Source organism: Pseudoliparis swirei, chromosome 6 (assembly GCF_029220125.1).
Source record: "Pseudoliparis swirei isolate HS2019 ecotype Mariana Trench chromosome 6, NWPU_hadal_v1, whole genome shotgun sequence".
In the NCBI taxonomy this organism is placed as follows: Eukaryota; Metazoa; Chordata; class Actinopteri; order Perciformes; family Liparidae; genus Pseudoliparis; species Pseudoliparis swirei.
In genome coordinates this window covers 4,061,144-4,084,112 of record NC_079393.1, presented here as the reverse complement: position 1 = coordinate 4,084,112, position 22,969 = coordinate 4,061,144, and the positions used below count along the sequence as shown (strand labels likewise).

The 22,969-nt window shown below is 46.7% G+C and overlaps 1 protein-coding gene across 2 annotated transcripts in view; it reads left to right on the top strand.

Moving 5' to 3' along the window:
• Positions 1-322: 322 nt before the first annotated feature.
• The window catches only part of ampd3b (adenosine monophosphate deaminase 3b), a 30,476-nt gene continuing 7,829 nt past the window's right edge, over positions 323-22,969 (top strand). The window contains exons 1-5 of one of the 2 annotated variants that reach the window (XM_056417845.1): positions 323-531; positions 10,780-10,843; positions 19,057-19,279; positions 19,864-20,041; positions 20,702-20,867. In XM_056417845.1, the coding sequence (XP_056273820.1) occupies positions 10,786-10,843; positions 19,057-19,279; positions 19,864-20,041; positions 20,702-20,867 (625 nt within the window). In that variant the 5' untranslated portion in view covers positions 323-531; positions 10,780-10,785. Of the gene's footprint in view, positions 532-10,779; positions 10,844-12,844; positions 13,095-19,056; positions 19,280-19,863; positions 20,042-20,701; positions 20,868-22,969 lie in introns of those variants that run through there. The other variant, XM_056417846.1, reaches the window with a different exon arrangement.

Here is a 22,969-nt window from a genome sequence, read left to right as displayed (position 1 = left end):
GAGGCGAGACGTACAGGACTGCATTGTTGTGATACGGTACGATGACTAGACATAAAGAGGCATCGTTGGGTGTGTGGGATCTTTCAACCCCGGACTCCCTGGATCAGTCGACCCAGTCGGGGGGGGGGGGGGGGGCGGAATCGTATTCAACTTCCTGTCCTGTCAACTCTTACTTCTCTCTTCAAGTGGTTAGTGGACACCCTGATCCATTGCGCAACCTGCCATGTTGCCTTCACGCTGAACTGCCGATGGGCATTCCTCCTCCTGAATAAACAGGGATGGGCGTGATCTATAAATAGTCTCCAGTGGCGCTCAGCGCCGGTGCAAACACGAGCTTCCTCCAGCGCTTCCTCTACTGCGCCCGAGAAGAGAGAGAGATTCAGATCACTTCCTCCTTCTGAGCGCTGGTGATCAAACTTGTCGGGACGGGCAGTGAGAGTCGTGTGTCTGCGTGCCAGAGGAGGCCGGGAAGCCTAATAAGGGTCTCTGCGGTCTGGAGAGGCGCTGGCGTTGAGCACAACCCCGCAAACAGTAAGTACAACAGCTGGAACAACTGTGAATATTTATTTACAACGATTCTTTTGCACCAGGGTTTTTAACTTCTCTTCTTCCGGCCTCTTACCGATCGTCACATCTCATCATTTACATCACCTTTGCATTCTTTGTAGCACCAACGCGTCTCCGTCTGGTGACTGGAACTCCTCTCGGCTGCACTTTGAGGATAATATCCTAAAAAGTATAAGATTTGCTTTTTTTTCTCAAATCGAAAAGCTTTTATAATGTTTAAGAATTTCAGGAAAGCTTGTTTTTTCTCTCAAATTCTCTCCCCTCTCTCTGTGGAATGTACACGACGGTCTACTCGTGTGTCTGCAGGTAGAACGTTGCACAATAGTTTCCACAAAGTGCAAAGATAAGCCAGGGCGGGGACATTTATGTTTAACAACTAATCTTGCAGCAGTGGCTTCCTTTGAGACTTTAAAGAGCAGAGTCATCCTGCTGTGGTGGTTTAACATAAAACAAGGAAGCTCTGAAAACAGCGGCATCACTTATCAGTGACAGCAGTTCAGCTCTAGATTAGTAAAAATAACTCTGTACAATTGTTAACTGACACAAATACACATCATTTAGGTTTCCATAGAAACATGTGCATAAAAGTCCAGGTGTACACTAAAGGAGTGGCCAGAGACCAGGTGTACACTAAAGGAGTGGCCAGAGACCAGGTGTACACTAAAGGAGTGACCTGAGACCAGGTGTACACTAAAGGAGTGGCCTGAGACCAGGTGTACACTAAAGGAGTGGCCAGAGACCAGGTGTACACTAAAGGAGTGACCTGAGACCAGGTGTACACTAAAGGAGTGACCAGAGACCAGGTGTACACTAAAGGAGCGGCCAGAGACCAGGTGTACACTAAAGGAGCGGCCTGAGACCAGGTGTACACTAAAGGAGTGACCAGAGACCAGGTGTACACTAAAGGAGTGACCAGAGACCAGGTGTACACTAAAGGAGTGACCAGAGACCAGGTGTACACTAAAGGAGTGACCTGAGACCAGGTGTACACTAAAGGAGTGGCCTGAGACCAGGTGTACACTAAAGGAGCGGCCTGAGACCAGGTGTACACTAAAGGAGTGACCAGAGACCAGGTGTACACTAAAGGAGTGACCAGAGACCAGGTGTACACTAAAGGAGTGACCTGAGACCAGGTGTACACTAAAGGAGTGACCTGAGACCAGGTGTACACTAAAGGAGTGGCCTGAGACCAGGTGTACACTAAAGGAGTGGCCTGAGACCAGGTGTACACTAAAGGAGTGGCCTGAGACCAGGTGTACACTAAAGGAGTGGCCTGAGACCAGGTGTACACTAAAGGAGTGGCCTGAGACCAGGTGTACACTAAAGGAGTGACCTGAGACCAGGTGTACACTAAAGGAGTGGCCTGAGACCAGGTGTACACTAAAGGAGTGGCCTGAGACCAGGTGTACACTAAAGGAGTGGCCTGAGACCAGGTGTACACTAAAGGAGTGGCCTGAGACCAGGTGTACACTAAAGGAGTGGCCTGAGACCAGGTGTACACTAAAGGAGTGACCTGAGACCAGGTGTACACTAAAGGAGTGGCCTGAGACCAGGTGTACACTAAAGGAGTGACCTGAGACCAGGTGTACACTAAAGGAGTGACCTGAGACCAGGTGTACACTAAAGGAGTGACCTGAGACCAGGTGTACACTAAAGGAGTGACCAGAGACCAGGTGTACACTAAAGGAGTGACCTGAGACCAGGTGTACACTAAAGGAGTGACCTGAGACCAGGTGTACACTAAAGGAGTGACCTGAGACCAGGTGTACACTAAAGGAGTGGCCTGAGACCAGGTGTACACTAAAGGAGTGGCCTGAGACCAGGTGTACACTAAAGGAGTGGCCTGAGACCAGGTGTACACTAAAGGAGTGGCCTGAGACCAGGTGTACACTAAAGGAGTGACCTGAGACCAGGTGTACACTAAAGGAGTGGCCTGAGACCAGGTGTACACTAAAGGAGTGGCCTGAGACCAGGTGTACACTAAAGGAGTGACCTGAGACCAGGTGTACACTAAAGGTGGCCTGAGACCAGGTGTACACTAAAGGAGTGGCCTGAGACCAGGTGTACACTAAAGGAGTGCCTGAGACCAGGTGTACACTAAAGGAGTGGCCTGAGACCAGGTGTACACTAAAGGAGTGGCCTGAGACCAGGTGTACACTAAAGGAGTGGCCTGAGACCAGGTGTACACTAAAGGAGTGACCTGAGACCAGGTGTACACTAAAGGAGTGGCCTGAGACCAGGTGTACACTAAAGGAGTGACCTGAGACCAGGTGTACACTAAAGGAGTGACCTGAGACCAGGTGTACACTAAAGGAGTGGCCTGAGACCAGGTGTACACTAAAGGAGTGACCTGAGACCAGGTGTACACTAAAGGAGTGGCCTGAGACCAGGTGTACACTAAAGGAGTGGCCTGAGACCAGGTGTACACTAAAGGAGTGACCTGAGACCAGGTGTACACTAAAGGAGTGACCTGAGACCAGGTGTACACTAAAGGAGTGGCCTGAGACCAGGTGTACACTAAAGGAGTGGCCTGAGACCAGGTGTACACTAAAGGAGTGACCTGAGACCAGGTGTACACTAAAGGAGTGACCTGAGACCAGGTGTACACTAAAGGAGTGACCTGAGACCAGGTGTACACTAAAGGAGTGACCTGAGACCAGGTGTACACTAAAGGAGTGACCTGAGACCAGGTGTACACTAAAGGAGTGGCCTGAGACCAGGTGTACACTAAAGGAGTGGCCTGAGACCAGGTGTACACTAAAGGAGTGACCTGAGACCAGGTGTACACTAAAGGAGTGGCCTGAGACCAGGTGTACACTAAAGGAGTGGCCTGAGACCAGGTGTACACTAAAGGAGTGGCCTGAGACCAGGTGTACACTAAAGGAGTGGCCTGAGACCAGGTGTACACTAAAGGAGTGGCCTGAGACCAGGTGTACACTAAAGGAGTGACCTGAGACCAGGTGTACACTAAAGGAGTGACCTGAGACCAGGTGTACACTAAAGGAGTGGCCTGAGACCAGGTGTACACTAAAGGAGTGGCCTGAGACCAGGTGTACACTAAAGGAGTGGCCTGAGACCAGGTGTACACTAAAGGAGTGACCTGAGACCAGGTGTACACTAAAGGAGTGACCTGAGACCAGGTGTACACTAAAGGAGTGGCCTGAGACCAGGTGTACACTAAAGGAGTGACCTGAGACCAGGTGTACACTAAAGGAGTGACCTGAGACCAGGTGTACACTAAAGGAGTGACCTGAGACCAGGTGTACACTAAAGGAGTGACCTGAGACCAGGTGTACACTAAAGGAGTGGCCTGAGACCAGGTGTACACTAAAGGAGTGACCTGAGACCAGGTGTACACTAAAGGAGTGACCTGAGACCAGGTGTACACTAAAGGAGTGGCCTGAGACCAGGTGTACACTAAAGGAGTGACCTGAGACCAGGTGTACACTAAAGGAGTGGCCTGAGACCAGGTGTACACTAAAGGAGTGGCCTGAGACCAGGTGTACACTAAAGGAGTGGCCTGAGACCAGGTGTACACTAAAGGAGTGACCTGAGACCAGGTGTACACTAAAGGAGTGGCCTGAGACCAGGTGTACACTAAAGGAGTGCTGAGACCAGGTGTACACTAACCTGAGACCAGGTGTACACTAAAGGTGGCCTGAGACCAGGTGTACACTAAAGGAGTGGCCTGAGACCAGGTGTACACTAAAGGAGTGGCCTGAGACCAGGTGTACACTAAAGTGGCCTGAGACCAGGTGTACACTAAAGGAGGCCTGAGACCAGGTGTACACTAAAGGAGTGGCCTGAGACCAGGTGTACACTAAAGGCCTGAGACCAGGTGTACACTAAAGGAGTGGCCTGAGACCAGGTGTACACTAAAGGAGGCCTGAGACCAGGTGTACACTAAAGGAGGCCTGAGACCAGGTGTACACTAAAGGAGTGACCTGAGACCAGGTGTACACTAAAGGAGTGACCTGAGACCAGGTGTACACTAAAGGTGGCCTGAGACCAGGTGCACTAAAGGTGGCCTGAGACCAGGTGTACACTAAAGTGGCCTGAGACCAGGTGTACACTAAAGGAGTGGCCTGAGACCAGGTGTACACTAAAGGAGTGGCCTGAGACCAGGTGTACACTAAAGGAGTGGCCTGAGACCAGGTGTACACTAAAGGAGTGACCTGAGACCAGGTGTACACTAAAGGAGTGGCCTGAGACCAGGTGTACACTAAAGGAGTGACCTGAGACCAGGTGTACACTAAAGGAGTGGCCTGAGACCAGGTGTATACTAAATGAGTGACCTGAGACCAGGTGTACACTAAAGGAGTGGCCTGAGACCAGGTGTACACGAAAGGAGTGACCTGAGACCAGGTATACACTAAAGGAGTGGCCTGAGACCAGAGACCAGGTGTACACTAAAGGAGTGACCTGAGACCAGGTATACACTAAAGGAGTGGCCTGAGACCAGGTGTACACTAAAGGAGTGACCTGAGACCAGGTGTACACTAAAGGAGTGGCCTGAGACCAGGTGTACACTAAAGGAGTGACCTGAGACCAGGTGTACACTAAAGGTGGCCTGAGACCAGGTGTACACTAAAGGAGTGACCTGAGACCAGGTGTACACTAAAGGTGGCCTGAGACCAGGTGTACACTAAAGGAGTGGCCTGAGACCAGGTGTACACTAAAGGTGACCTGAGACCAGGTGTACACTAAAGGAGTGACCTGAGACCAGGTGTACACTAAAGGAGTGGCCTGAGACCAGGTGTACACTAAAGGTGACCTGAGACCAGGTGTACACTAAAGGAGGCCTGAGACCAGGTGAAGGAGTGACCTGAGACCAGGTGTACATGTACACTAAAGAGTGACCTGAGACCAGGTGTACACTAAAGGAGTGACCTGAGACCAGGTGTACACTAAAGGAGTGACCTGAGACCAGGTGTACACTAAAGGAGTGACCTGATGTACACTAAACCTGAGACCAGGTGTACACTAAAGGAGTGGCCTGAGACCAGGTGTACACTAAAGGAGTGACCTGAGACCAGGTGTACACTAAAGGTGGCCTGAGACCAGGTGTACACTAAAGGAGTGGCCTGAGACCAGGTGTACACTAAAGGAGTGACCTGAGACCAGGTGTACACTAAAGGAGTGACCTGAGACCAGGTGTACACTAAAGGAGTGGCCTGAGACCAGGTGTACACTAAAGGTGGCCTGAGACCAGGTGTACACTAAAGGAGTGACCTGAGACCAGGTGTACACTAAAGGTGACCTGAGACCAGGTGTACACTAAAGGGTGGCCTGAGACCAGGTGTACACTAAAGGAGTGGCCTGAGACCAGGTGTACACTAAAGGAGTGACCTGAGACCAGGTGTACACTAAAGGAGTGGCCTGAGACCAGGTGTACACTAAAGCCTGAGACCAGGTGTACACTAAAGGAGTGACCTGAGACCAGGTGTACACTAAAGGAGGCCTGAGACCAGGTGTACACTAAAGGAGGCCTGAGACCAGGTGTACACTAAAGGTGACCTGAGACCAGGTGTACACTAAAGGAGTGACCTGAGACCAGGTGTACACTAAAGGAGGCCTGAGACCAGGTGTACACTAAAGGAGTGACCTGAGACCAGGTGTACACTAAAGGAGTGACCTGAGACCAGGTGTACACTAAAGTGGCCTGAGACCAGGTGTACACTAAAGCCTGAGACCAGGTGTACACTAAAGGAGTGACCTGAGACCAGGTGTACACTAAAGGAGTGACCTGAGACCAGGTGTACACTAAAGGAGTGACCAGAGACCAGGTGTACACTAAAGGAGTGGCCTGAGACCAGGTGTACACTAAAGGTGGCCTGAGACCAGGTGTACACTAAAGGAGTGGCCTGAGACCAGGTGTCTGAGACCAGGTGTACACTAACTGAGACCAGGTGTGAGACCAGGTGTACACTAAAGGAGTGGCCTGAGACCAGGAGACCAGGTGTACACTAAAGGAGTGGCCTGAGACCAGGTGTACACTAAAGAGTGGCCTGAGACCAGGTGTACACTAAAGGAGTGCCTGAGACCAGGTGTACACTAAAGGCCTGAGACCAGGTGTACACTAAAACACTAAAGGAGCGGCCTGAGACCAGGTGTACACTAAAGGAGTGGCCTGAGACCAGGTGTACACTAAAGGAGTGACCTGAGACCAGGTGTACACTAAAGGAGTGACCTGAGACCAGGTGTACACTAAAGGAGTGGCCTGAGACCAGGTGTACACTAAAGGAGTGACCTGAGACCAGGTGTACACTAAAGGAGTGGCCTGAGACCAGGTGTACACTAAAGGAGTGGCCTGAGACCAGGTGTACACTAAAGGTGACCTGAGACCAGGTGTACACTAAAGGAGTGGCCTGAGACCAGGTGTACACTAAAGGAGTGGCCTGAGACCAGGTGTACACTAAAGGAGTGACCTGAGACCAGGTGTACACTAAAGGAGTGGCCTGAGACCAGGTGTACACTAAAGGAGTGACCTGAGACCAGGTGTACACTAAAGGAGTGACCTGAGACCAGGTGTACACTAAAGGAGTGGCCTGAGACCAGGTGTACACTAAAGGAGTGACCTGAGACCAGGTGTACACTAAAGGAGTGACCTGAGACCAGGTGTACACTAAAGGAGTGACCTGAGACCAGGTGTACACTAAAGGAGTGACCTGAGACCAGGTGTACACTAAAGGAGACCAGGTGTACACTAAAGGAGTGACCTGAGACCAGGTGTACACTAAAGGAGTGACCTGAGACCAGGTGTACACTAAAGGAGTGACCTGAGACCAGGTGTACACTAAAGGAGTGACCTGAGACCAGGTGTACACTAAAGGAGTGGCCTGAGACCAGGTGTACACTAAAGGAGTGGCCTGAGACCAGGTGTACACTAAAGGAGTGGCCTGAGACCAGGTGTACACTAAAGGAGTGACCTGAGACCAGGTGTACACTAAAGGAGTGGCCTGAGACCAGGTGTACACTAAAGGAGTGACCTGAGACCAGGTGTACACTAAAGGAGTGACCTGAGACCAGGTGTACACTAAAGGAGTGACCTGAGACCAGGTGTACACTAAAGGAGTGGCCTGAGACCAGGTGTACACTAAAGGAGTGGCCTGAGACCAGGTGTACACTAAAGGAGTGACCTGAGACCAGGTGTACACTAAAGGAGTGACCTGAGACCAGGTGTACACTAAAGGAGTGACCTGAGACCAGGTGTACACTAAAGGAGTGGCCTGAGACCAGGTGTACACTAAAGGAGTGGCCTGAGACCAGGTGTACACTAAAGGAGTGGCCTGAGACCAGGTGTACACTAAAGGAGTGGCCTGAGACCAGGTGTACACTAAAGGAGTGGCCTGAGACCAGGTGTACACTAAAGGAGTGGCCTGAGACCAGGTGTACACTAAAGGAGTGGCCTGAGACCAGGTGTACACTAAAGGAGTGACCTGAGACCAGGTGTACACTAAAGGAGTGACCTGAGATGTACACTAAAGGAGTGGCCTGAGACCAGGTGTACACTAAAGGAGTGACCTGAGACCAGGTGTACACTAAAGGAGTGGCCTGAGACCAGGTGTACACTAAAGGAGTGGCCTGAGACCAGGTGTACACTAAAGGAGTGGCCAGAGACCAGGTGTACACTAAAGGAGTGACCTGAGACCAGGTGTACACTAAAGGAGTGACCAGAGACCAGGTGTACACTAAAGGAGTGACCTGAGACCAGGTGTACACTAAAGGAGTGGCCTGAGACCAGGTGTACACTAAAGGAGTGACCTGAGACCAGGTGTACACTAAAGGAGTGACCTGAGACCAGGTGTACACTAAAGGTGACCTGAGACCAGGTGTACACTAAAGGGTGACCTGAGACCAGGTGTACACTAAAGGAGTGACCTGAGACCAGGTGTACACTAAAGGAGTGGCCTGAGACCAGGTGTACACTAAAGGAGTGACCTGAGACCAGGTGTACACTAAAGGAGTGGCCTGAGACCAGGTGTACACTAAAGGAGTGACCTGAGACCAGGTGTACACTAAAGTGGCCTGAGACCAGGTGTACACTAAAGGAGTGGCCTGAGACCAGGTGTACACTAAAGGAGTGACCTGAGACCAGGTGTACACTAAAGGAGTGGCCTGAGACCAGGTGTACACTAAAGGAGTGACCTGAGACCAGGTGTACACTAAAGGAGTGGCCTGAGACCAGGTGTACACTAAAGGAGTGACCTGAGACCAGGTGTACACTAAAGGAGTGACCTGAGACCAGGTGTACACTAAAGGAGTGACCTGAGACCAGGTGTACACTAAAGGAGTGGCCTGAGACCAGGTGTACACTAAAGGAGTGGCCTGAGACCAGGTGTACACTAAAGGAGTGACCTGAGACCAGGTGTACACTAAAGGAGTGACCTGAGACCAGGTGTACACTAAAGGAGTGACCTGAGACCAGGTGTACACTAAAGGTGACCTGAGACCAGGTGTACACTAAAGGAGTGACCTGAGACCAGGTGTACACTAAAGGAGTGGCCTGAGACCAGGTGTACACTAAAGGAGTGACCTGAGACCAGGTGTACACTAAAGGAGTGACCTGAGACCAGGTGTACACTAAAGGAGTGACCTGAGACCAGGTGTACACTAAAGGAGTGGCCAGAGACCAGGTGTACACTAAAGGAGTGACCTGAGACCAGGTGTACACTAAAGGAGTGACCTGAGACCAGGTGTACACTAAAGGAGTGGCCTGAGACCAGGTGTACACTAAAGGAGTGGCCTGAGACCAGGTGTACACTAAAGGAGTGACCTGAGACCAGGTGTACACTAAAGGAGTGATCTGAGACCAGGTGCAGGAGAAGTCCTCCTGCCGCTCCCTCCCCGTCTCGCCTGTGGTCAGCTGTGACTCATTTCACGGCTCGCCCTTCCCACCTGCACGCAATCGACATGTCATCATTATTATTACGACACTCATCTAGGGTTGGGTACCGGATACCGGTGCCAATGTGGCGTCACCGGTCCCCCTGAACACGTGGAGACCGATGATGACGAGCAGCCTGAACTCAGATTAGTACCGGAACGTTGATTGAAAGTCTTGCATTCATAAAAGTAGGCCACGAAATAATAAATTAGCCATTATAACCACGTTTAAGCTAGCTACGAGCTACGAGCGTGACAGTCTGCTAGCAGATGTGTTGGTGTCCAGCGGTCCCGGCTGTATACCCGGTGTTGCCGGGAATATAATGACGGAGGAATAAAGACCGTGGGGCGTCACTTTGTTTCAGTGGACCTCTCGCTGTCAGAAGCTAAACTTTATTTGTCACGTGTCATCTTCAGTCCCTCTGATTGGTTGTTCTCTTTGCCCATCAACACAGTGACAGGATTAACCCTATAAAGTCTGCACATGACAATACATATCACATCATATAATGGAGAACATATATTGTGTATGTTAACAGTCTGATATCCGTTGTTTGTCAGTGCTCCATGATAACGGCTTCTACAGAATATGGCCGAAGAGGTTTTTAGTGTCCTCATTGTGCGTTTTAAAAAAAATGTATCGGTTCAGGCATCGTTTAGGCACCGGTATCGTTTTAAAAGTACCGGTTTAGCACCGGTATCGGAAAAAACCCAAACGATACCCATCCCTACTCTCATCCGGTTTATAGTTTAATTTTTTCATCTTCTTGACCTCGATATGGAGTATTGCTGCACCTTTTGATGCAGCGATATTGATAAATACAAATAAATCAGAATAATAAATCAGAATAATCCAACAAAAATATGAATACCTCATACATTTGTAGCCAAACAATATGGAAACCTCAGACTTTTGTAGCGAAAGAATTGGGAAACCTCATTTTTACAGCCAAGATCTAACAAAATATTATTTATTAGCATTCAACAACTGCAGCTCACACCAGTCTTGGCCGTTTGCACCCTATCAAAACCTCAATGGAGCAGCAGCCGTGTGTTCAGATAAGAGAGATGGAAGGACTCCTCTATGGCTAAATACATCGACAAACAAAAAGTTAGTAAAATGGAAGTTCACCGTGAAAAGGTGCAGGACCTTTGACCTCCTATACACACTCTTGAAACAACACACTACCACTTTGGAGCCGCCCGTTGACCTTCATCTGGTTCTACAGACTCGAAACTCTACGAGTCGTGACTTGAAAGTCGCTAACACCAGTAATCTCTGGATTAGACCGCTCCCAATAACGCTTGTTGTTCCTCTCGACACAGATCACGATGAAGAGGCGGGACACGCCCCTCCGCAAGCAGCAGTCGACGCCATGCCTCAGGAAAGGTGAGCATATAATCCAGCAGGGCTTGTACCTGCCGTCGCCACTTTGAGGGGATGGAAGCAAACTTCCATCACTTTTAAGAGAACGACATCACACCTGAACTCCTGTCGAGCTTTTAAATATCATGTTTTTGATGTAAACACAAACACGGGTAGTTGTATCGGATCGACTTTTTTAGTTTGTCCATCTATTTTGTATCTGCTCGTAAAAAATAAACCATGAATACACAATAAAGCCCCAAAAAAAGAAGAGAAATTGTGAACTGAGTAAATAAAATAAGCAAAACATATTATTGAAAGGACGACAGAAAAATGTTTCAGGGCAAACATTAGCAGAATAATTTAAATGTTGGGCTGTGATAAGTGTAAATTATAAAAATAAGTGTTTAACTACAGCAAGTTCTGTCTTTAAAGCTTTAAAATAAATGGAAATTATATCATTTTGAGCCAAAAGCTTGAGACCCCTGCCGGCCACTCGGCGTTAAAGCCGTCCAAGAGCCCAGAGTATGAAGATGGTATACATATATAAACACAGTATACATATATAACACATTTATAAAAACAAACTCCCACTAGCTGAACTCTCTCTCTTCTCCCACTCCTCCGCTTTTAGACTTTTACACTCGGATGTCAAATGCCGCTAAAAGAACTTCACGTACGACTGCTGCTAAAATACAGACCAAAGACTTTTTTTATAGTTCTTAAATTTTCAAATATATGTTGTCTAAATATTCTCTGTTGTTGTTGTGAACTGTTTGCACTTTATTACCTTATCGCTTTCTCACTTTTTATTAAAATTATTCACTTTATGTCGGACAAAAAGAGAGAAACATACTTTCGATTTTCTGTACGTTAAACATTGGAAAATTGATAATAAAGATGACTTTGACAATAGTTTAACTAAAGTAATAACAGGGTTCTTACACATTTTGACCGATGGATTTCCAGGACTTTTCCATGACTTTAAACCAAATGTCCATGACCAAACTGAAATCTCGGTCTAAACATGAAAAGTTTCGAAAATGTTGCGTATTGAGAGTGTACGCCGGCTTATATTTTGAGCATCTTTCCTTAAAAAAACATATTAATTATTTCAAACTCGGCGTAAATGAACATGTGATTCTAACAAATTTCCATGACTTTTCCAAAACTTTTATGATGTAAGTTTTTTCCATGACTTTTCCAGGCCTGGAAATGACCATTTTAAAATTCCATGACTTTTCCAGGTTTTCCATGACCGTAGGAACCCTGTAATAAACTCCTGAGCAGGAAAAGGTTTGCGTGTCATCAGTTGGCGACATGAAGAGCCTCAATGGCCGGGTGGAGTTTTCATCAGCATGATAAAAGCTCAATGTTTTATCCAGTGTAAAGGAAAGTTATATGTTGTGTAGATGTATTATTATATATAACTGGACTTTGGGCTCGTCGGTGACAACGAAAGTAGAAAGTGTGACGAGAGCTTTGTGAACGCAGGATTTTTCTCTGCAGTCTTGAACATGCAAGATTAAATCCATTTTAATGCACTGCGTTTCTCTCGTGAATAACATTTCTTGTTAAATACATTTGTTGACATGACTTTCCGTGACAGGCAAGCTCAACCGTGGAAATGAGCTGGGACTGTTTGCTTTAGGTAAACAATGGAGTCATTAAACCGCCTCAATAAAAAGCTGTTTACATTCCATGAAGAGGTCTTTACGGTCCTCAACTCCACGGCCGGTGGCTGAAGCTATATTTAACCGACTCATCTGGGGGAAATTAAGATTTTCCAAATCTATTTTCCCATGACTTTTAATATCACCTTTGAGCCGCAGTATTTACACTCCCCTCCTCATCTCACAGACATGTCAGCAGCTAGTTGTGACACCAGTTTGGATTAGCAGCCCCTGTTGCCATGATGCTCTCAACACCCTAAAATAGAGGTAGAGAGGAGGGACACACACAAAACAACAACTAGCAGCTGCATCATACACACACACACACACAGGGACCCGGAGCACATACACAAGCGTGACCGAGGCAGTCGGCGCGAAAGAAATAAAAGAAGCCAGGAGAGCAGCGTCGTGGAGCCGAGAGACGGAGGCATCAGAGGGCGTCTGCGACGCTTTTAAAAGTGTTATCGCGAGACACGGCAGCTCGGGGCCGGAGGGAGACTCAAAAGACATCGAAGCAGACGCGGGAAAAGCCGAAACACTTTGACTCGCCAGGCAGACACCGAGAGAGAGAGAGCCAGACATGGCCAAAACCAGCGCGGAAGGTAAGCGGCGCAGAGAGAACCCTCGGCGAGCTCCGAGGAGTAACGCGATGACGTCGTCGTCAAGAGGTTGTGGAGATAAGAACATCGGCCGTGAGGCTAAAGGGACAGCTGAAACAAAAAGAGTATTTTAAAGTATTGAAGCATTTAATTTAAAGTAGGGCTGTGAAATGATTACAAATTTTAATCAAATTAATCACAGGTTTCTGTGGATTAATCATGATTAATCACATATTACCAATATTCTCGGTATATTTTTGTGAGAACATAAAGATTTATGACAAAAGACGGATATATACATTCATACACAGGGATGCACATAACTTGCTCACCATCGGAGCTCTGCGGCGCGCGAGCCGGAGATCAGAGTCGTGTTAACGCGACACGTAGAGACAGAATGACATGCTGCTGTAGAGACGACCAACAACAGACGGATTGGAAGCTCATTCTGCGAATGCGTTAAATGCGTAAAAAAAACAAACTAATTAATCCTGGAATTTAATCATAACGCGTTATTTTTCACAGCACTAATTTAAAGATATTTTAGGCTACGCGGAGGTCTGTTTGTTTTCCCTTCTTGTGAATGTGTCTTACATCTGTTAAAGAGCCTCCCGTTGCAGAACAGGTTTCTCTCATGAAGGATGTAGGTCAAGGTCATCCCAGAGGCGGCTCAGCTGTTGCGGTGGATAGAAGAGCGTAGTAGACATGTCGGACATGCCGGCCTCCCCAAATATGCGAGTCGAGAAACGGCGCCGACATCGCCCAGAGTCGTCCGTCGGGTAGAGTTGCACGTGGAGGAGTTTGACGTAGCGGCGCTGCGTTTCCTGTCTGCCACTTGATTGTTGTTCATAGCTCCGTGGTGAGATGGATGCCGTGACCGGCAACATTCGTATTAATAGCAACGGTGAAGAAATGAGCGATCAGAATTCAGTGTGACGCGTGCCGGGAGGTCACGGGTCGGATACGGACACTGAACAACTCGCGGGGATCCACGATCACGTGATACCGATTGCCGAGCAGTGATGATTCATATCGGAAGATACCGATTCATTCCATGTTTGATGACGTTATTATTATTTTTTCAGCGTGAACTACACATAATTAAAAGTGTCATTTTACTTTGCGATGGTATTTTTAAATAGTTGAATCCTCATGAAAACACACAATTTAAATGAGGAAATAAAAGATTGTATTTTTATGGATTAAACACATTAATGCCGATATTTTCCTGAATATCGGCAGATTGAGATAGTCAATAAAACTTTATTTCACACTGATGGTTGACGTTAATGGTCCGTTTCACCACCCGCCGTCGCCCCCTGCTGGAGAGCAACGGTAGTGTTCACGTCACCGGGACGCAGCCAAAGCTACTCGACGTATTAATTCACAGGGTCAGGTTTAAAGATAGGAGCCCGGTTCATCGTCTCATGGGTGTGTCAGAGAATCCAGTCAACACAAATAAACATGACCTTCCATCCAAAGGGTCACGAGAACCAACAGGACGGCCTGCTGATGAGCCAGAGAGGAATTATCAGGATGCTGAACGGCAGATTCTTTGAGAATTGCTTCTTAGTTTTCGGTTCCTTGACACTGATCTGGTTTTAAAGTATCACAAATACACCGACTTATCGATTGAGACGTCGAGAAAAACGACAGGATCGACCGACTTAAAAGATTAGTCTGGAGCAATGCAACAAACGATGAAAAGCAGGGCGAGTAATCGAACTTCTGACAGTCACATCCAAACTGTCAAGAATAGGTAGGGATGGGCATTGAGAACCGGTTCTGTTTTAGAACCGGTTCCCAGTGAACAGATTGTTTGAAATAGTCAGCCAAATTCTGCTAACGGTCCTCTGTGGCGTTGCGCATGCGCAAACTTTTTTAGTTTCTTCTTCAGACTGCAGCAAACATGGCAACGAGGCAGAGGCGTTCTAAAGTTGGGCTCTATTTCACACGACAAAAAGTGCTAGTGTGAGGTGAGAGTGTGCTCACCTGTGTGCGCGCATCACGGCTGAGCGCTGCGCACGCCACTCGCTGTAAGCGCTGCGCGTGCAGACAGCGTTTAACGAGCGGAGCATTGCGTGCGCTCTGATCGCTCTTTTAATGAAGTATCGATACTAAAAATATGCTAAATCACATCGTTTTTAGCGTACGGGTACTCTGTTAGTATCGCTACACCGTGCAGCGTGACAGCAGCAGATGTAGCGGACTAACATTCAAGCTAACCTAACTTCCCAAACGCTGTGGACATCTGAACGCTGATTGGCCGAGACGCGACACGTCCATCAAAGATGTTTTATTGTGAAGAGCACCACTCCACATTTTCTCCGCGTCTCACTGCAATCTCAACGGCAGCGGGCCAGGTGAAAAAAATAATAAATCGGAGCGCGTCTCTGGTATTGTTCAGGGGGCCGGTCCAAATGTGGAGGCGGGCCGTAGTTTGGGGACCACTGGTCCAAGGTAAACTCCTCCAAAGTGATCACAACCACTCACTGTGTGAAGCCATTTGCCTTTATTGTGTGTAGTCGATCAAGTTATCTTCTGTCCCTTCGTTTGAAGCAGACATTTGAGCTCCGGCATTGGTCCCATTATTGATCACTTCACGTTTGGATTGAAAGTCCAGTTTTGAGAAATCTTTGATCGTAACGGTGTTAATTATCGGAGAGCGTGTGTTATCAGCAAACGTTCGCGTTATCGTGTTAACCCATTATTAAACTGAGCATATCGATTTTTAATCCATTATTAAACTTAGCATATAGCTACGCTAGCTTAGCTATAGAATCTTCCATTTTCAGCCCCCTACATTGAGGTCGTGTTTGCCTCCCCTCTTAATGTGGCTTTATGTCAGCTCAGCAAATTCAGCGATTTTGTTTGTGCCATTTGTTTCATTGTGTAAACCAGCTTTCACGATATAAATAATCTCCATTGCCATCCAATTTAGCTGATGAGGTTCAGTCAGACCGGTTCAGAGGCTGGTCGTCTGGGTCACAGGCGACAGCACATCTTGTACACCTCCTCATATCTTTGTGTACACCTCCACCCCATCTGAGAGTGTTCTCCACGGCTGGAGACACAAGAAGTCCTGAGAGATCGCGTATCCTCCCGGAGAAAGCAGACATGCTTACTTTTCTGCACAAGAATTGTTGATGATCCATACAATTGATGGTTGCACACTTGGTATTTGCCACTGCTAGTTTCATTTTTGGCAGCTCAGTTCATATACCCTTTAAAAAAAAGGAAGGAGCACTGTAATTTCTAGGAACATGTTTAAATTAAACAGAATACATTATATTTAAGTTATGTAAATTTTATTTTAAGTTCAAGAGGAATATATATAAATGTTTTTGGTTATTTAAAAAAATGTAAATGTGTATGTATACATACTGTATATGGTGTGTGCAGCATTATAGAAAATTATATAAAAGAAAATTAATGTAAATAAACCCGTTTGTGCTCTTTTTTTTCACCCCTTGCCCAATAAGAATCAATAAAAGAATCGATAAGGAATCGAATCGATAAGCAGGAATCGATAAGGCATCGGAATCGTTAAAATCTTATCAATTCTCATCCCTAAGAATAGGCAAACGATTCAGAAGCATCGGGTTCTCGATGAACTGCTTCCATAATCTTCTTTATTACTGCACCATCACGCTGCTGTCAGGCTGCTCAACAGACTGGGGCAGTAGACACTAAGACACTAAAACACTAAATCACTAAGACACTAAGACACTTTGGACCCTTTAAATTGACTGTTTCTGATACGCAAATACACTTAATTATCACGTTGTATACACTTTTATTCCGTCTGTATATTTAATAATGCGATTGAATTGTTCTCACTTTTTTGTACTTGCATTACTGCTCACGACCCTACACCTGCTGCTGTAATCCTGCAATCTCCCCACCGAGGGACTAATAAAGGATTATCTTATTTGATCTTAATCCACACACGCTGTGGTATGAATCTGAACTCGCTTTTTGTTTATTAAAGTGCGGAACGACGATTATATTTAATATAAAAACTGCATCTCTTCAGTGTCTGTGCATACACCCGTGAGCAGTGAAGTACAGGTGTGTTGTAATCTACCACAACACGGTTTCAGATAACACGGGGGAGGGGGGGGGGGGGCTGCATGCATACGCCATCGACCAGTAGGCTCTTCGCCTCGAGCTCTCCTCCTCTTACTCGGCTGAATCTCTGCATCTCCTCGCTGAGCTCCCGATGCTCCGCCTCTCGTCGTGAACTAAGCAGGACTCAAACTGTTGGATTCAAAAGACACAGAAACTAAAACACGGCGACGCACCGGCAGACCAGTAACACACACCGTTGTTGTTTCCACTGCGCTGCTGCGCACCACTCCCAGTGTCATCACAGAGAGGATGACCCCCCCCCTCCCACCCCGTCCCCCATGGGATTGAGAGCTCACCCGAGACACCCGAGACAGTCATCAACCGTGTTCACTGTAACTTGTCCGTGTTGGCGGGACATGTGGCCGCCGAAGACGAGTTCCCTGGGGAGAGTCACGCCGAGTCTCAGCCAACGCGGATTCACAGGTCACCGATGTTTGTTTTTCGCAGAATCAGAAACCACTTCTTAAAACCCGTTTTTATAGAACAGCTTTTAAGTGATCTCGTCCTTTTATGCAGAACTTTGGCTCCCCTGATTTAGTTTGTCTGTTTTTTTAAATTATTTTAATTTAAATATATATATTTTTTATGTAATATTTGTTTCTTACTATTCCATTTGTTTTGCCGTGACTCTCTGTAGAGCACTTTGAAAACATTGTTTTTAAAGGTGCTATATAAATAAAGTTATTATTACCTTCGCATTGAAAATGCCGGAAGGTTATGTTTTGATCGCCGTGTATTTATTTATATGCGTGTTATTCGCAAATCTCAAAAAGTATTGAACCGAATCGCATGAAATTTGGTGGGATGATTGTTTATTATCCGGGGACCAGTTGATTAGATTTTGGGATCGATCGGGTCAAAGGTCAAGAACAGGTCAAAATCTTTCGCAGAACTCAAAAAGTATTGAACCGAATCGCATGAAATTTGGTGGGATGATTGTTTATTATCCGGGGACCAGTTGATTAGATTTTGGGATCGATCGGGTCAAAGGTCAAGGTCATGGAAAGGTCAAACTCTTTTTTTTACCATAGCACGATATATTTTTGTCCAATTGGCATGCAACTAATGCCAAAATGTTCATAATTAAATGCCCAATCTTGTGATATGCGAAGGTATGCGCTCTACCGAGTGCCCATTCTAGTTAAGGTTATGTTTTGATCGCCGTGTATTTATTATTATTTTTTATTACCTTCGCATTGATTTATTTATTTGTATGCGTGTTACTCGCATAACACAAAAAGTATTAAATCAAATCGCATGACATTTGGTGGGATGATTGGTTATTATCCGGGGACCATTTGATTAGATTTTGGGATCGATCGGGTCAAAGGTCAAGGTCATGAAAAGGTCAACATCTTCTTTTTACCATAGCGCGGTCAATTTTTATCCAATTGGCAACTAATGCCAACATGTTCATAACTCAATGCCCAATCTTGTGATATGCGAAGGTATGCGCTCTACCGAGTGCCCGTTCTAGTTATTACTACTAACATCACGTTGTGCCTCTGTCAGACTTTAACACAGCTGTGCGTTGAGTAATAATTACTTACGCATTCCCCAGGGGTCACACACACACACACTTACTCCTCAATATTAAGATATTTCTGTCTTTAGTGATCAAGAGAAAATGAATGCAGGGGAATGGTGGCTATCTGGTCTCCACATACATGTGTCCTTGTCAGTGAGAACAGAGTTTGTTATTTCTCTGACGGATGAAAGCTGGAGGAGAAGCTCTCCTCCCGGAGTCGGTCGGAGCGAAACCGTCGCTGACAAAGACAAAACGAAACGGAGGAATGACTTCACTGAAGACTCAAACTCTCCCCGACTCCCTCAGAAACGCCGCGGCTCTTCCCGAGGCAGTCGATGAGCGAGGTGGACGAGCGCGTGCGCCTGCGGGCGGAGAAGGTGTACGCCTCCGCCCTGAAGGAGGAGGACAACAAGGACGCCCTGGCCCTGTTCGACGTGGCGGAGGACTGCCCCATCGGGCTGCTGGAGGGCCGCGAGCGGGCGCTGCAGCGGGAGCTGGCGGCGCAGCACTCGGAGGAGTCGGCCAAGAAGTAGGAGACAGACTCTGACAGGCTCCTCCCCTTTCTGTGAGGAGGGCAAGTAACAACGCTTCTCTCTCCCCCTCCCTCTCTCACTCCCGCTCTCTCTCTCACTCCCTCTCTCTCTCTCACCCTCCCTAACCCTCGCTCTATCCCTCTCGCTATCTCGCTCTCTCCCTATCTCCCTCTCTCTCCTTCTTTCTTTCACTCCTTCTCCCCCTCTCTCTCTCCTTCTCCCTCCCCCTCTCTCTCCTTCTCCCCCCCTCTCTCTCTCTCCCTCCCTCGCTCTCTCCCTGTCGCTATCTCCCTCCCTCTCTCTCACTCCTTCTCCCTCCCCCTCTCTCTCTCCATTTCTCTCTCTCTGTCCCTCTCGCACTCCCTCTCTCTTTCACTCCTTCTCCCCCCCCCCTCTCTCCATTTCTCTCTCCTTCCCTCCCCCCTCTCCCTATCTCTCTCTCCCCCTCCCTCGCTCTCTCCCTGTCGCTATCTCCCTCTCTCTCTCTCCCTCTCTCACTCCTTCTCCCCCCCTCTCTCTCTCTCACTCCCTCCCTCTCTCGCTCCATTTCTCTCCCTCCCTCCCTCCCTCCCTCCACCAGGAAGAGGAGTTTCCGGTTGAAGCGTTCTCAGTCGGCGTCTTCTCACGTCCCTGAAGACGTGGACCGGGCCTGGTCGTCGGCGTCCCCGGTGCTCGACCCGACGACGCCAGAACCTTTTCCCGAAGAGGACTTTCCAGACTTCCAGAGGGTGACCATCAGTGGAGATTACTGTGCCGGGGTGAGCGGAACCGACCCGTCACCGTCACGCAGAACCGACCCGTCACCGTCACGCGGAACAGACCCGTTACGTCACACAGAACCGACCTGTTACCGTCACGCGGAACCGACCCGTCACCGTCACACAGAACCGACCCGTCACAGAGCCGACCCGTTACCGCGGCGTCGTCCTCATCGCGTCTCATGGCACTCAGAGAAAAGGGAGCGGCATCTTTACACATTTAAAACGTGGCTGAACGCAAAGATCGACACACAATGAAGTGAAAAAGACTTCAAAGGAAACCGGGGGGAGACCGCAGGGTCAGTTCACACCGGAAAACTAGACGGACGAGATATTTATGGACTCCTATTCTTATTGGAGCAAAGTTTGGCCAAAGCTTTTGGCCAAATCTAAAAGACTCTATCCTCTGAATGTTGGCAATTAATAACTAAATACAAAAAAATATGAAATTGTCAATAGAATAAAATGAAAAAAACAAATGAATGCAATGTCAATATTGCAGAAAGTTGGTTGAAATGCCATCGTCACTGTTGCGCAAGAGCTGAGGACTTCCAGCATGGCCGCCGGGCCTTTAAGCTGACGTCAGGCGACACCACAGCTTCAGCTCATGATTACATCTCGAAAAGAGGATTTAGAAATAATGTCTTGGTGTTTTCCCAGATCACAGTTGAGGATTATGAGCAGGCAGCCAAAAGCCTCCTGGCGGCGCTGTTCATCAGGGAGAAGTACTCCAGGCTGGCCTACCACACCTTCCCCAGGACCACCGCCCGATTCCTCCGCCAGGCCGAGAATCAGAAGTGGCGAGAGGAGGATGAGATCATGCCAGGTACTAAACTTCCTGTTTTACTCGTTAGAAAAACCTCGATCCGCTCATTCATCAAAAATCTCATGATGGGAATATTTTATAAAAAGCACCAATGGTCGCAAAATATCAATAGTAAAGAATTTGTAATATTGTAATTAGAGCTGTCAATCGATTAAAAAAAATTAACTAATTAATCGCACATTTTGAAATTGCGATTAATTAATCGCGATTAATCGCAATTAAAAGTTAAAAGTTCATTCTTTTTAAAGACAAAACTTCACACAGAGCTGTGTTTTCAAAGAGGCTCCTACATATACAGTGCCAGCGAGGTATTTAATATCGTGGATGATAAATTGTTTCTTCAGTGAAACATCAGATTAGTAAAAAAAAAGTATATTGAGACCCCATTGGTCCTGTCATCTTTAACATTGAACACAGCAGAACCAGTGGCCTTGGTGACTGACTGACATTCACATATGTCACGTTAACCCTCTGGAGGCTGGGCTCATTTTATACATTTTACAAAAAAAATTAAATTCACCGTTTAACCCTTGTGTTGCCTTCGGGTCATTTTGACCCGAATCAATATTACACCCTCCTGCCGCCTTCGGGTTAATTTGACCCCATTCAATGTTTAATGTCGGTGTTCTTTCGGTAGTCAACAAACAAACATAAAGTGCCTCACACTTAAACTTGGAAAACAATATTAATTCTAATAATTTTCTGGAGGTTTTAATTGCTGGCGTCAAATTGAACCCAAAGGGTAAAATATGTTAGTAAATATAAAGGTAACAGGAGGGTGAAACATTGAATCGGGTCAAAATGACCCAAAGGCGGGGGAAGGGTTAAATATTTAATCGGGTCAAAATGACCCGAAGGTAACACAAGGGTTAAAAGTGTTTCCCTTCTTTTTAAAGACAAAACTTCACACAGAGCTGTGTTTTCAAAGAGGCTCCTACATATACAGTGCCAGCGAGGTATTTAATATCGTGGATGATAAATTGTTTCTTCAATGAAACATCAGATTAGTAAAAAAAAAAGAAGTATATTGAGACCCCATTGGTCCTGTCATCTTTAACATTGAACACAGCAGAACCAGTGGCCTTGGTAACTGACTGACATTCACATATGTCACATTAACCCTCTGGAGGCTGGGGGCATTTTATACATTTTACAAAATAAATTAAATTCACCGTTTAAAGTCTTTTGCATGTGACACACCCCCACGTGTTATACATCAAACATTCCAGAACAATCTCAGCTCTGAAATGAGCCTCATTGTCCTCGCGCCGTGTCCTCTGGTTCTCTGACTGACAGGCTGCTAAATGAGCCTTACCTGTGAGGTGGGAGGTCCTTTGTGATTTACTGAGTGTTCATTGTTTTTTTCCCCCCGAAATGTTGACAGACAAACGGATTGACCAATCACGTTGAAGGTTTCGTGTGACGAGTTCTTTCCGCGCCGCGTCACCCGACACGTCGCCCCTCTGTTCCTCTGTGTATCAGAGGGGGAGACGGGAGGAAGGAGGAGCAGGAGGAAACCCGACTGATTCATCCACGAGTTAAACTGATTTCTGCTCCTTATTTTCGCGGAGAAATGATTGTTTTAAAAACGGAAACAGTGTCAAACCGTACTGCCGCGGTTAAAAAAAAAAAAAAAAAAAAAATTGCGTTAAAATATTTTTGTGCGTTAACGCGGCCAAATTAATCGCATAGATTAACTCGTTAACGCTGACAGCCCTAATTGTAATATGAAGTCACCCAGCCATAACTTCTATGGTCTCCTGCTAAATTCATATATTACAGCTTTAAGTAACCTTTAAGTAATATTAAGGATGATGTTTAAAGAAAGAATTAAAAGTGGGAATGTAGAATACTAATATATATATAACATATAATATATATATATATATATAATAATATATAGTTAAATAGTCTAAAAGGGTTCAAATAAACATTATTGGCAGAGCTCAGATTCGTAAACAAAGTGCTGCTAAACACTAAGAAGGTCAACTCAACTCCAAAGGAAGAATAAAGAGGAACTGCTTTATGAGTTATGACCACTTGTAGAAGTTTAAGCCTGTTTAGAATAAACAGATGCCCGTAAACAGGAAGAAACATGATAT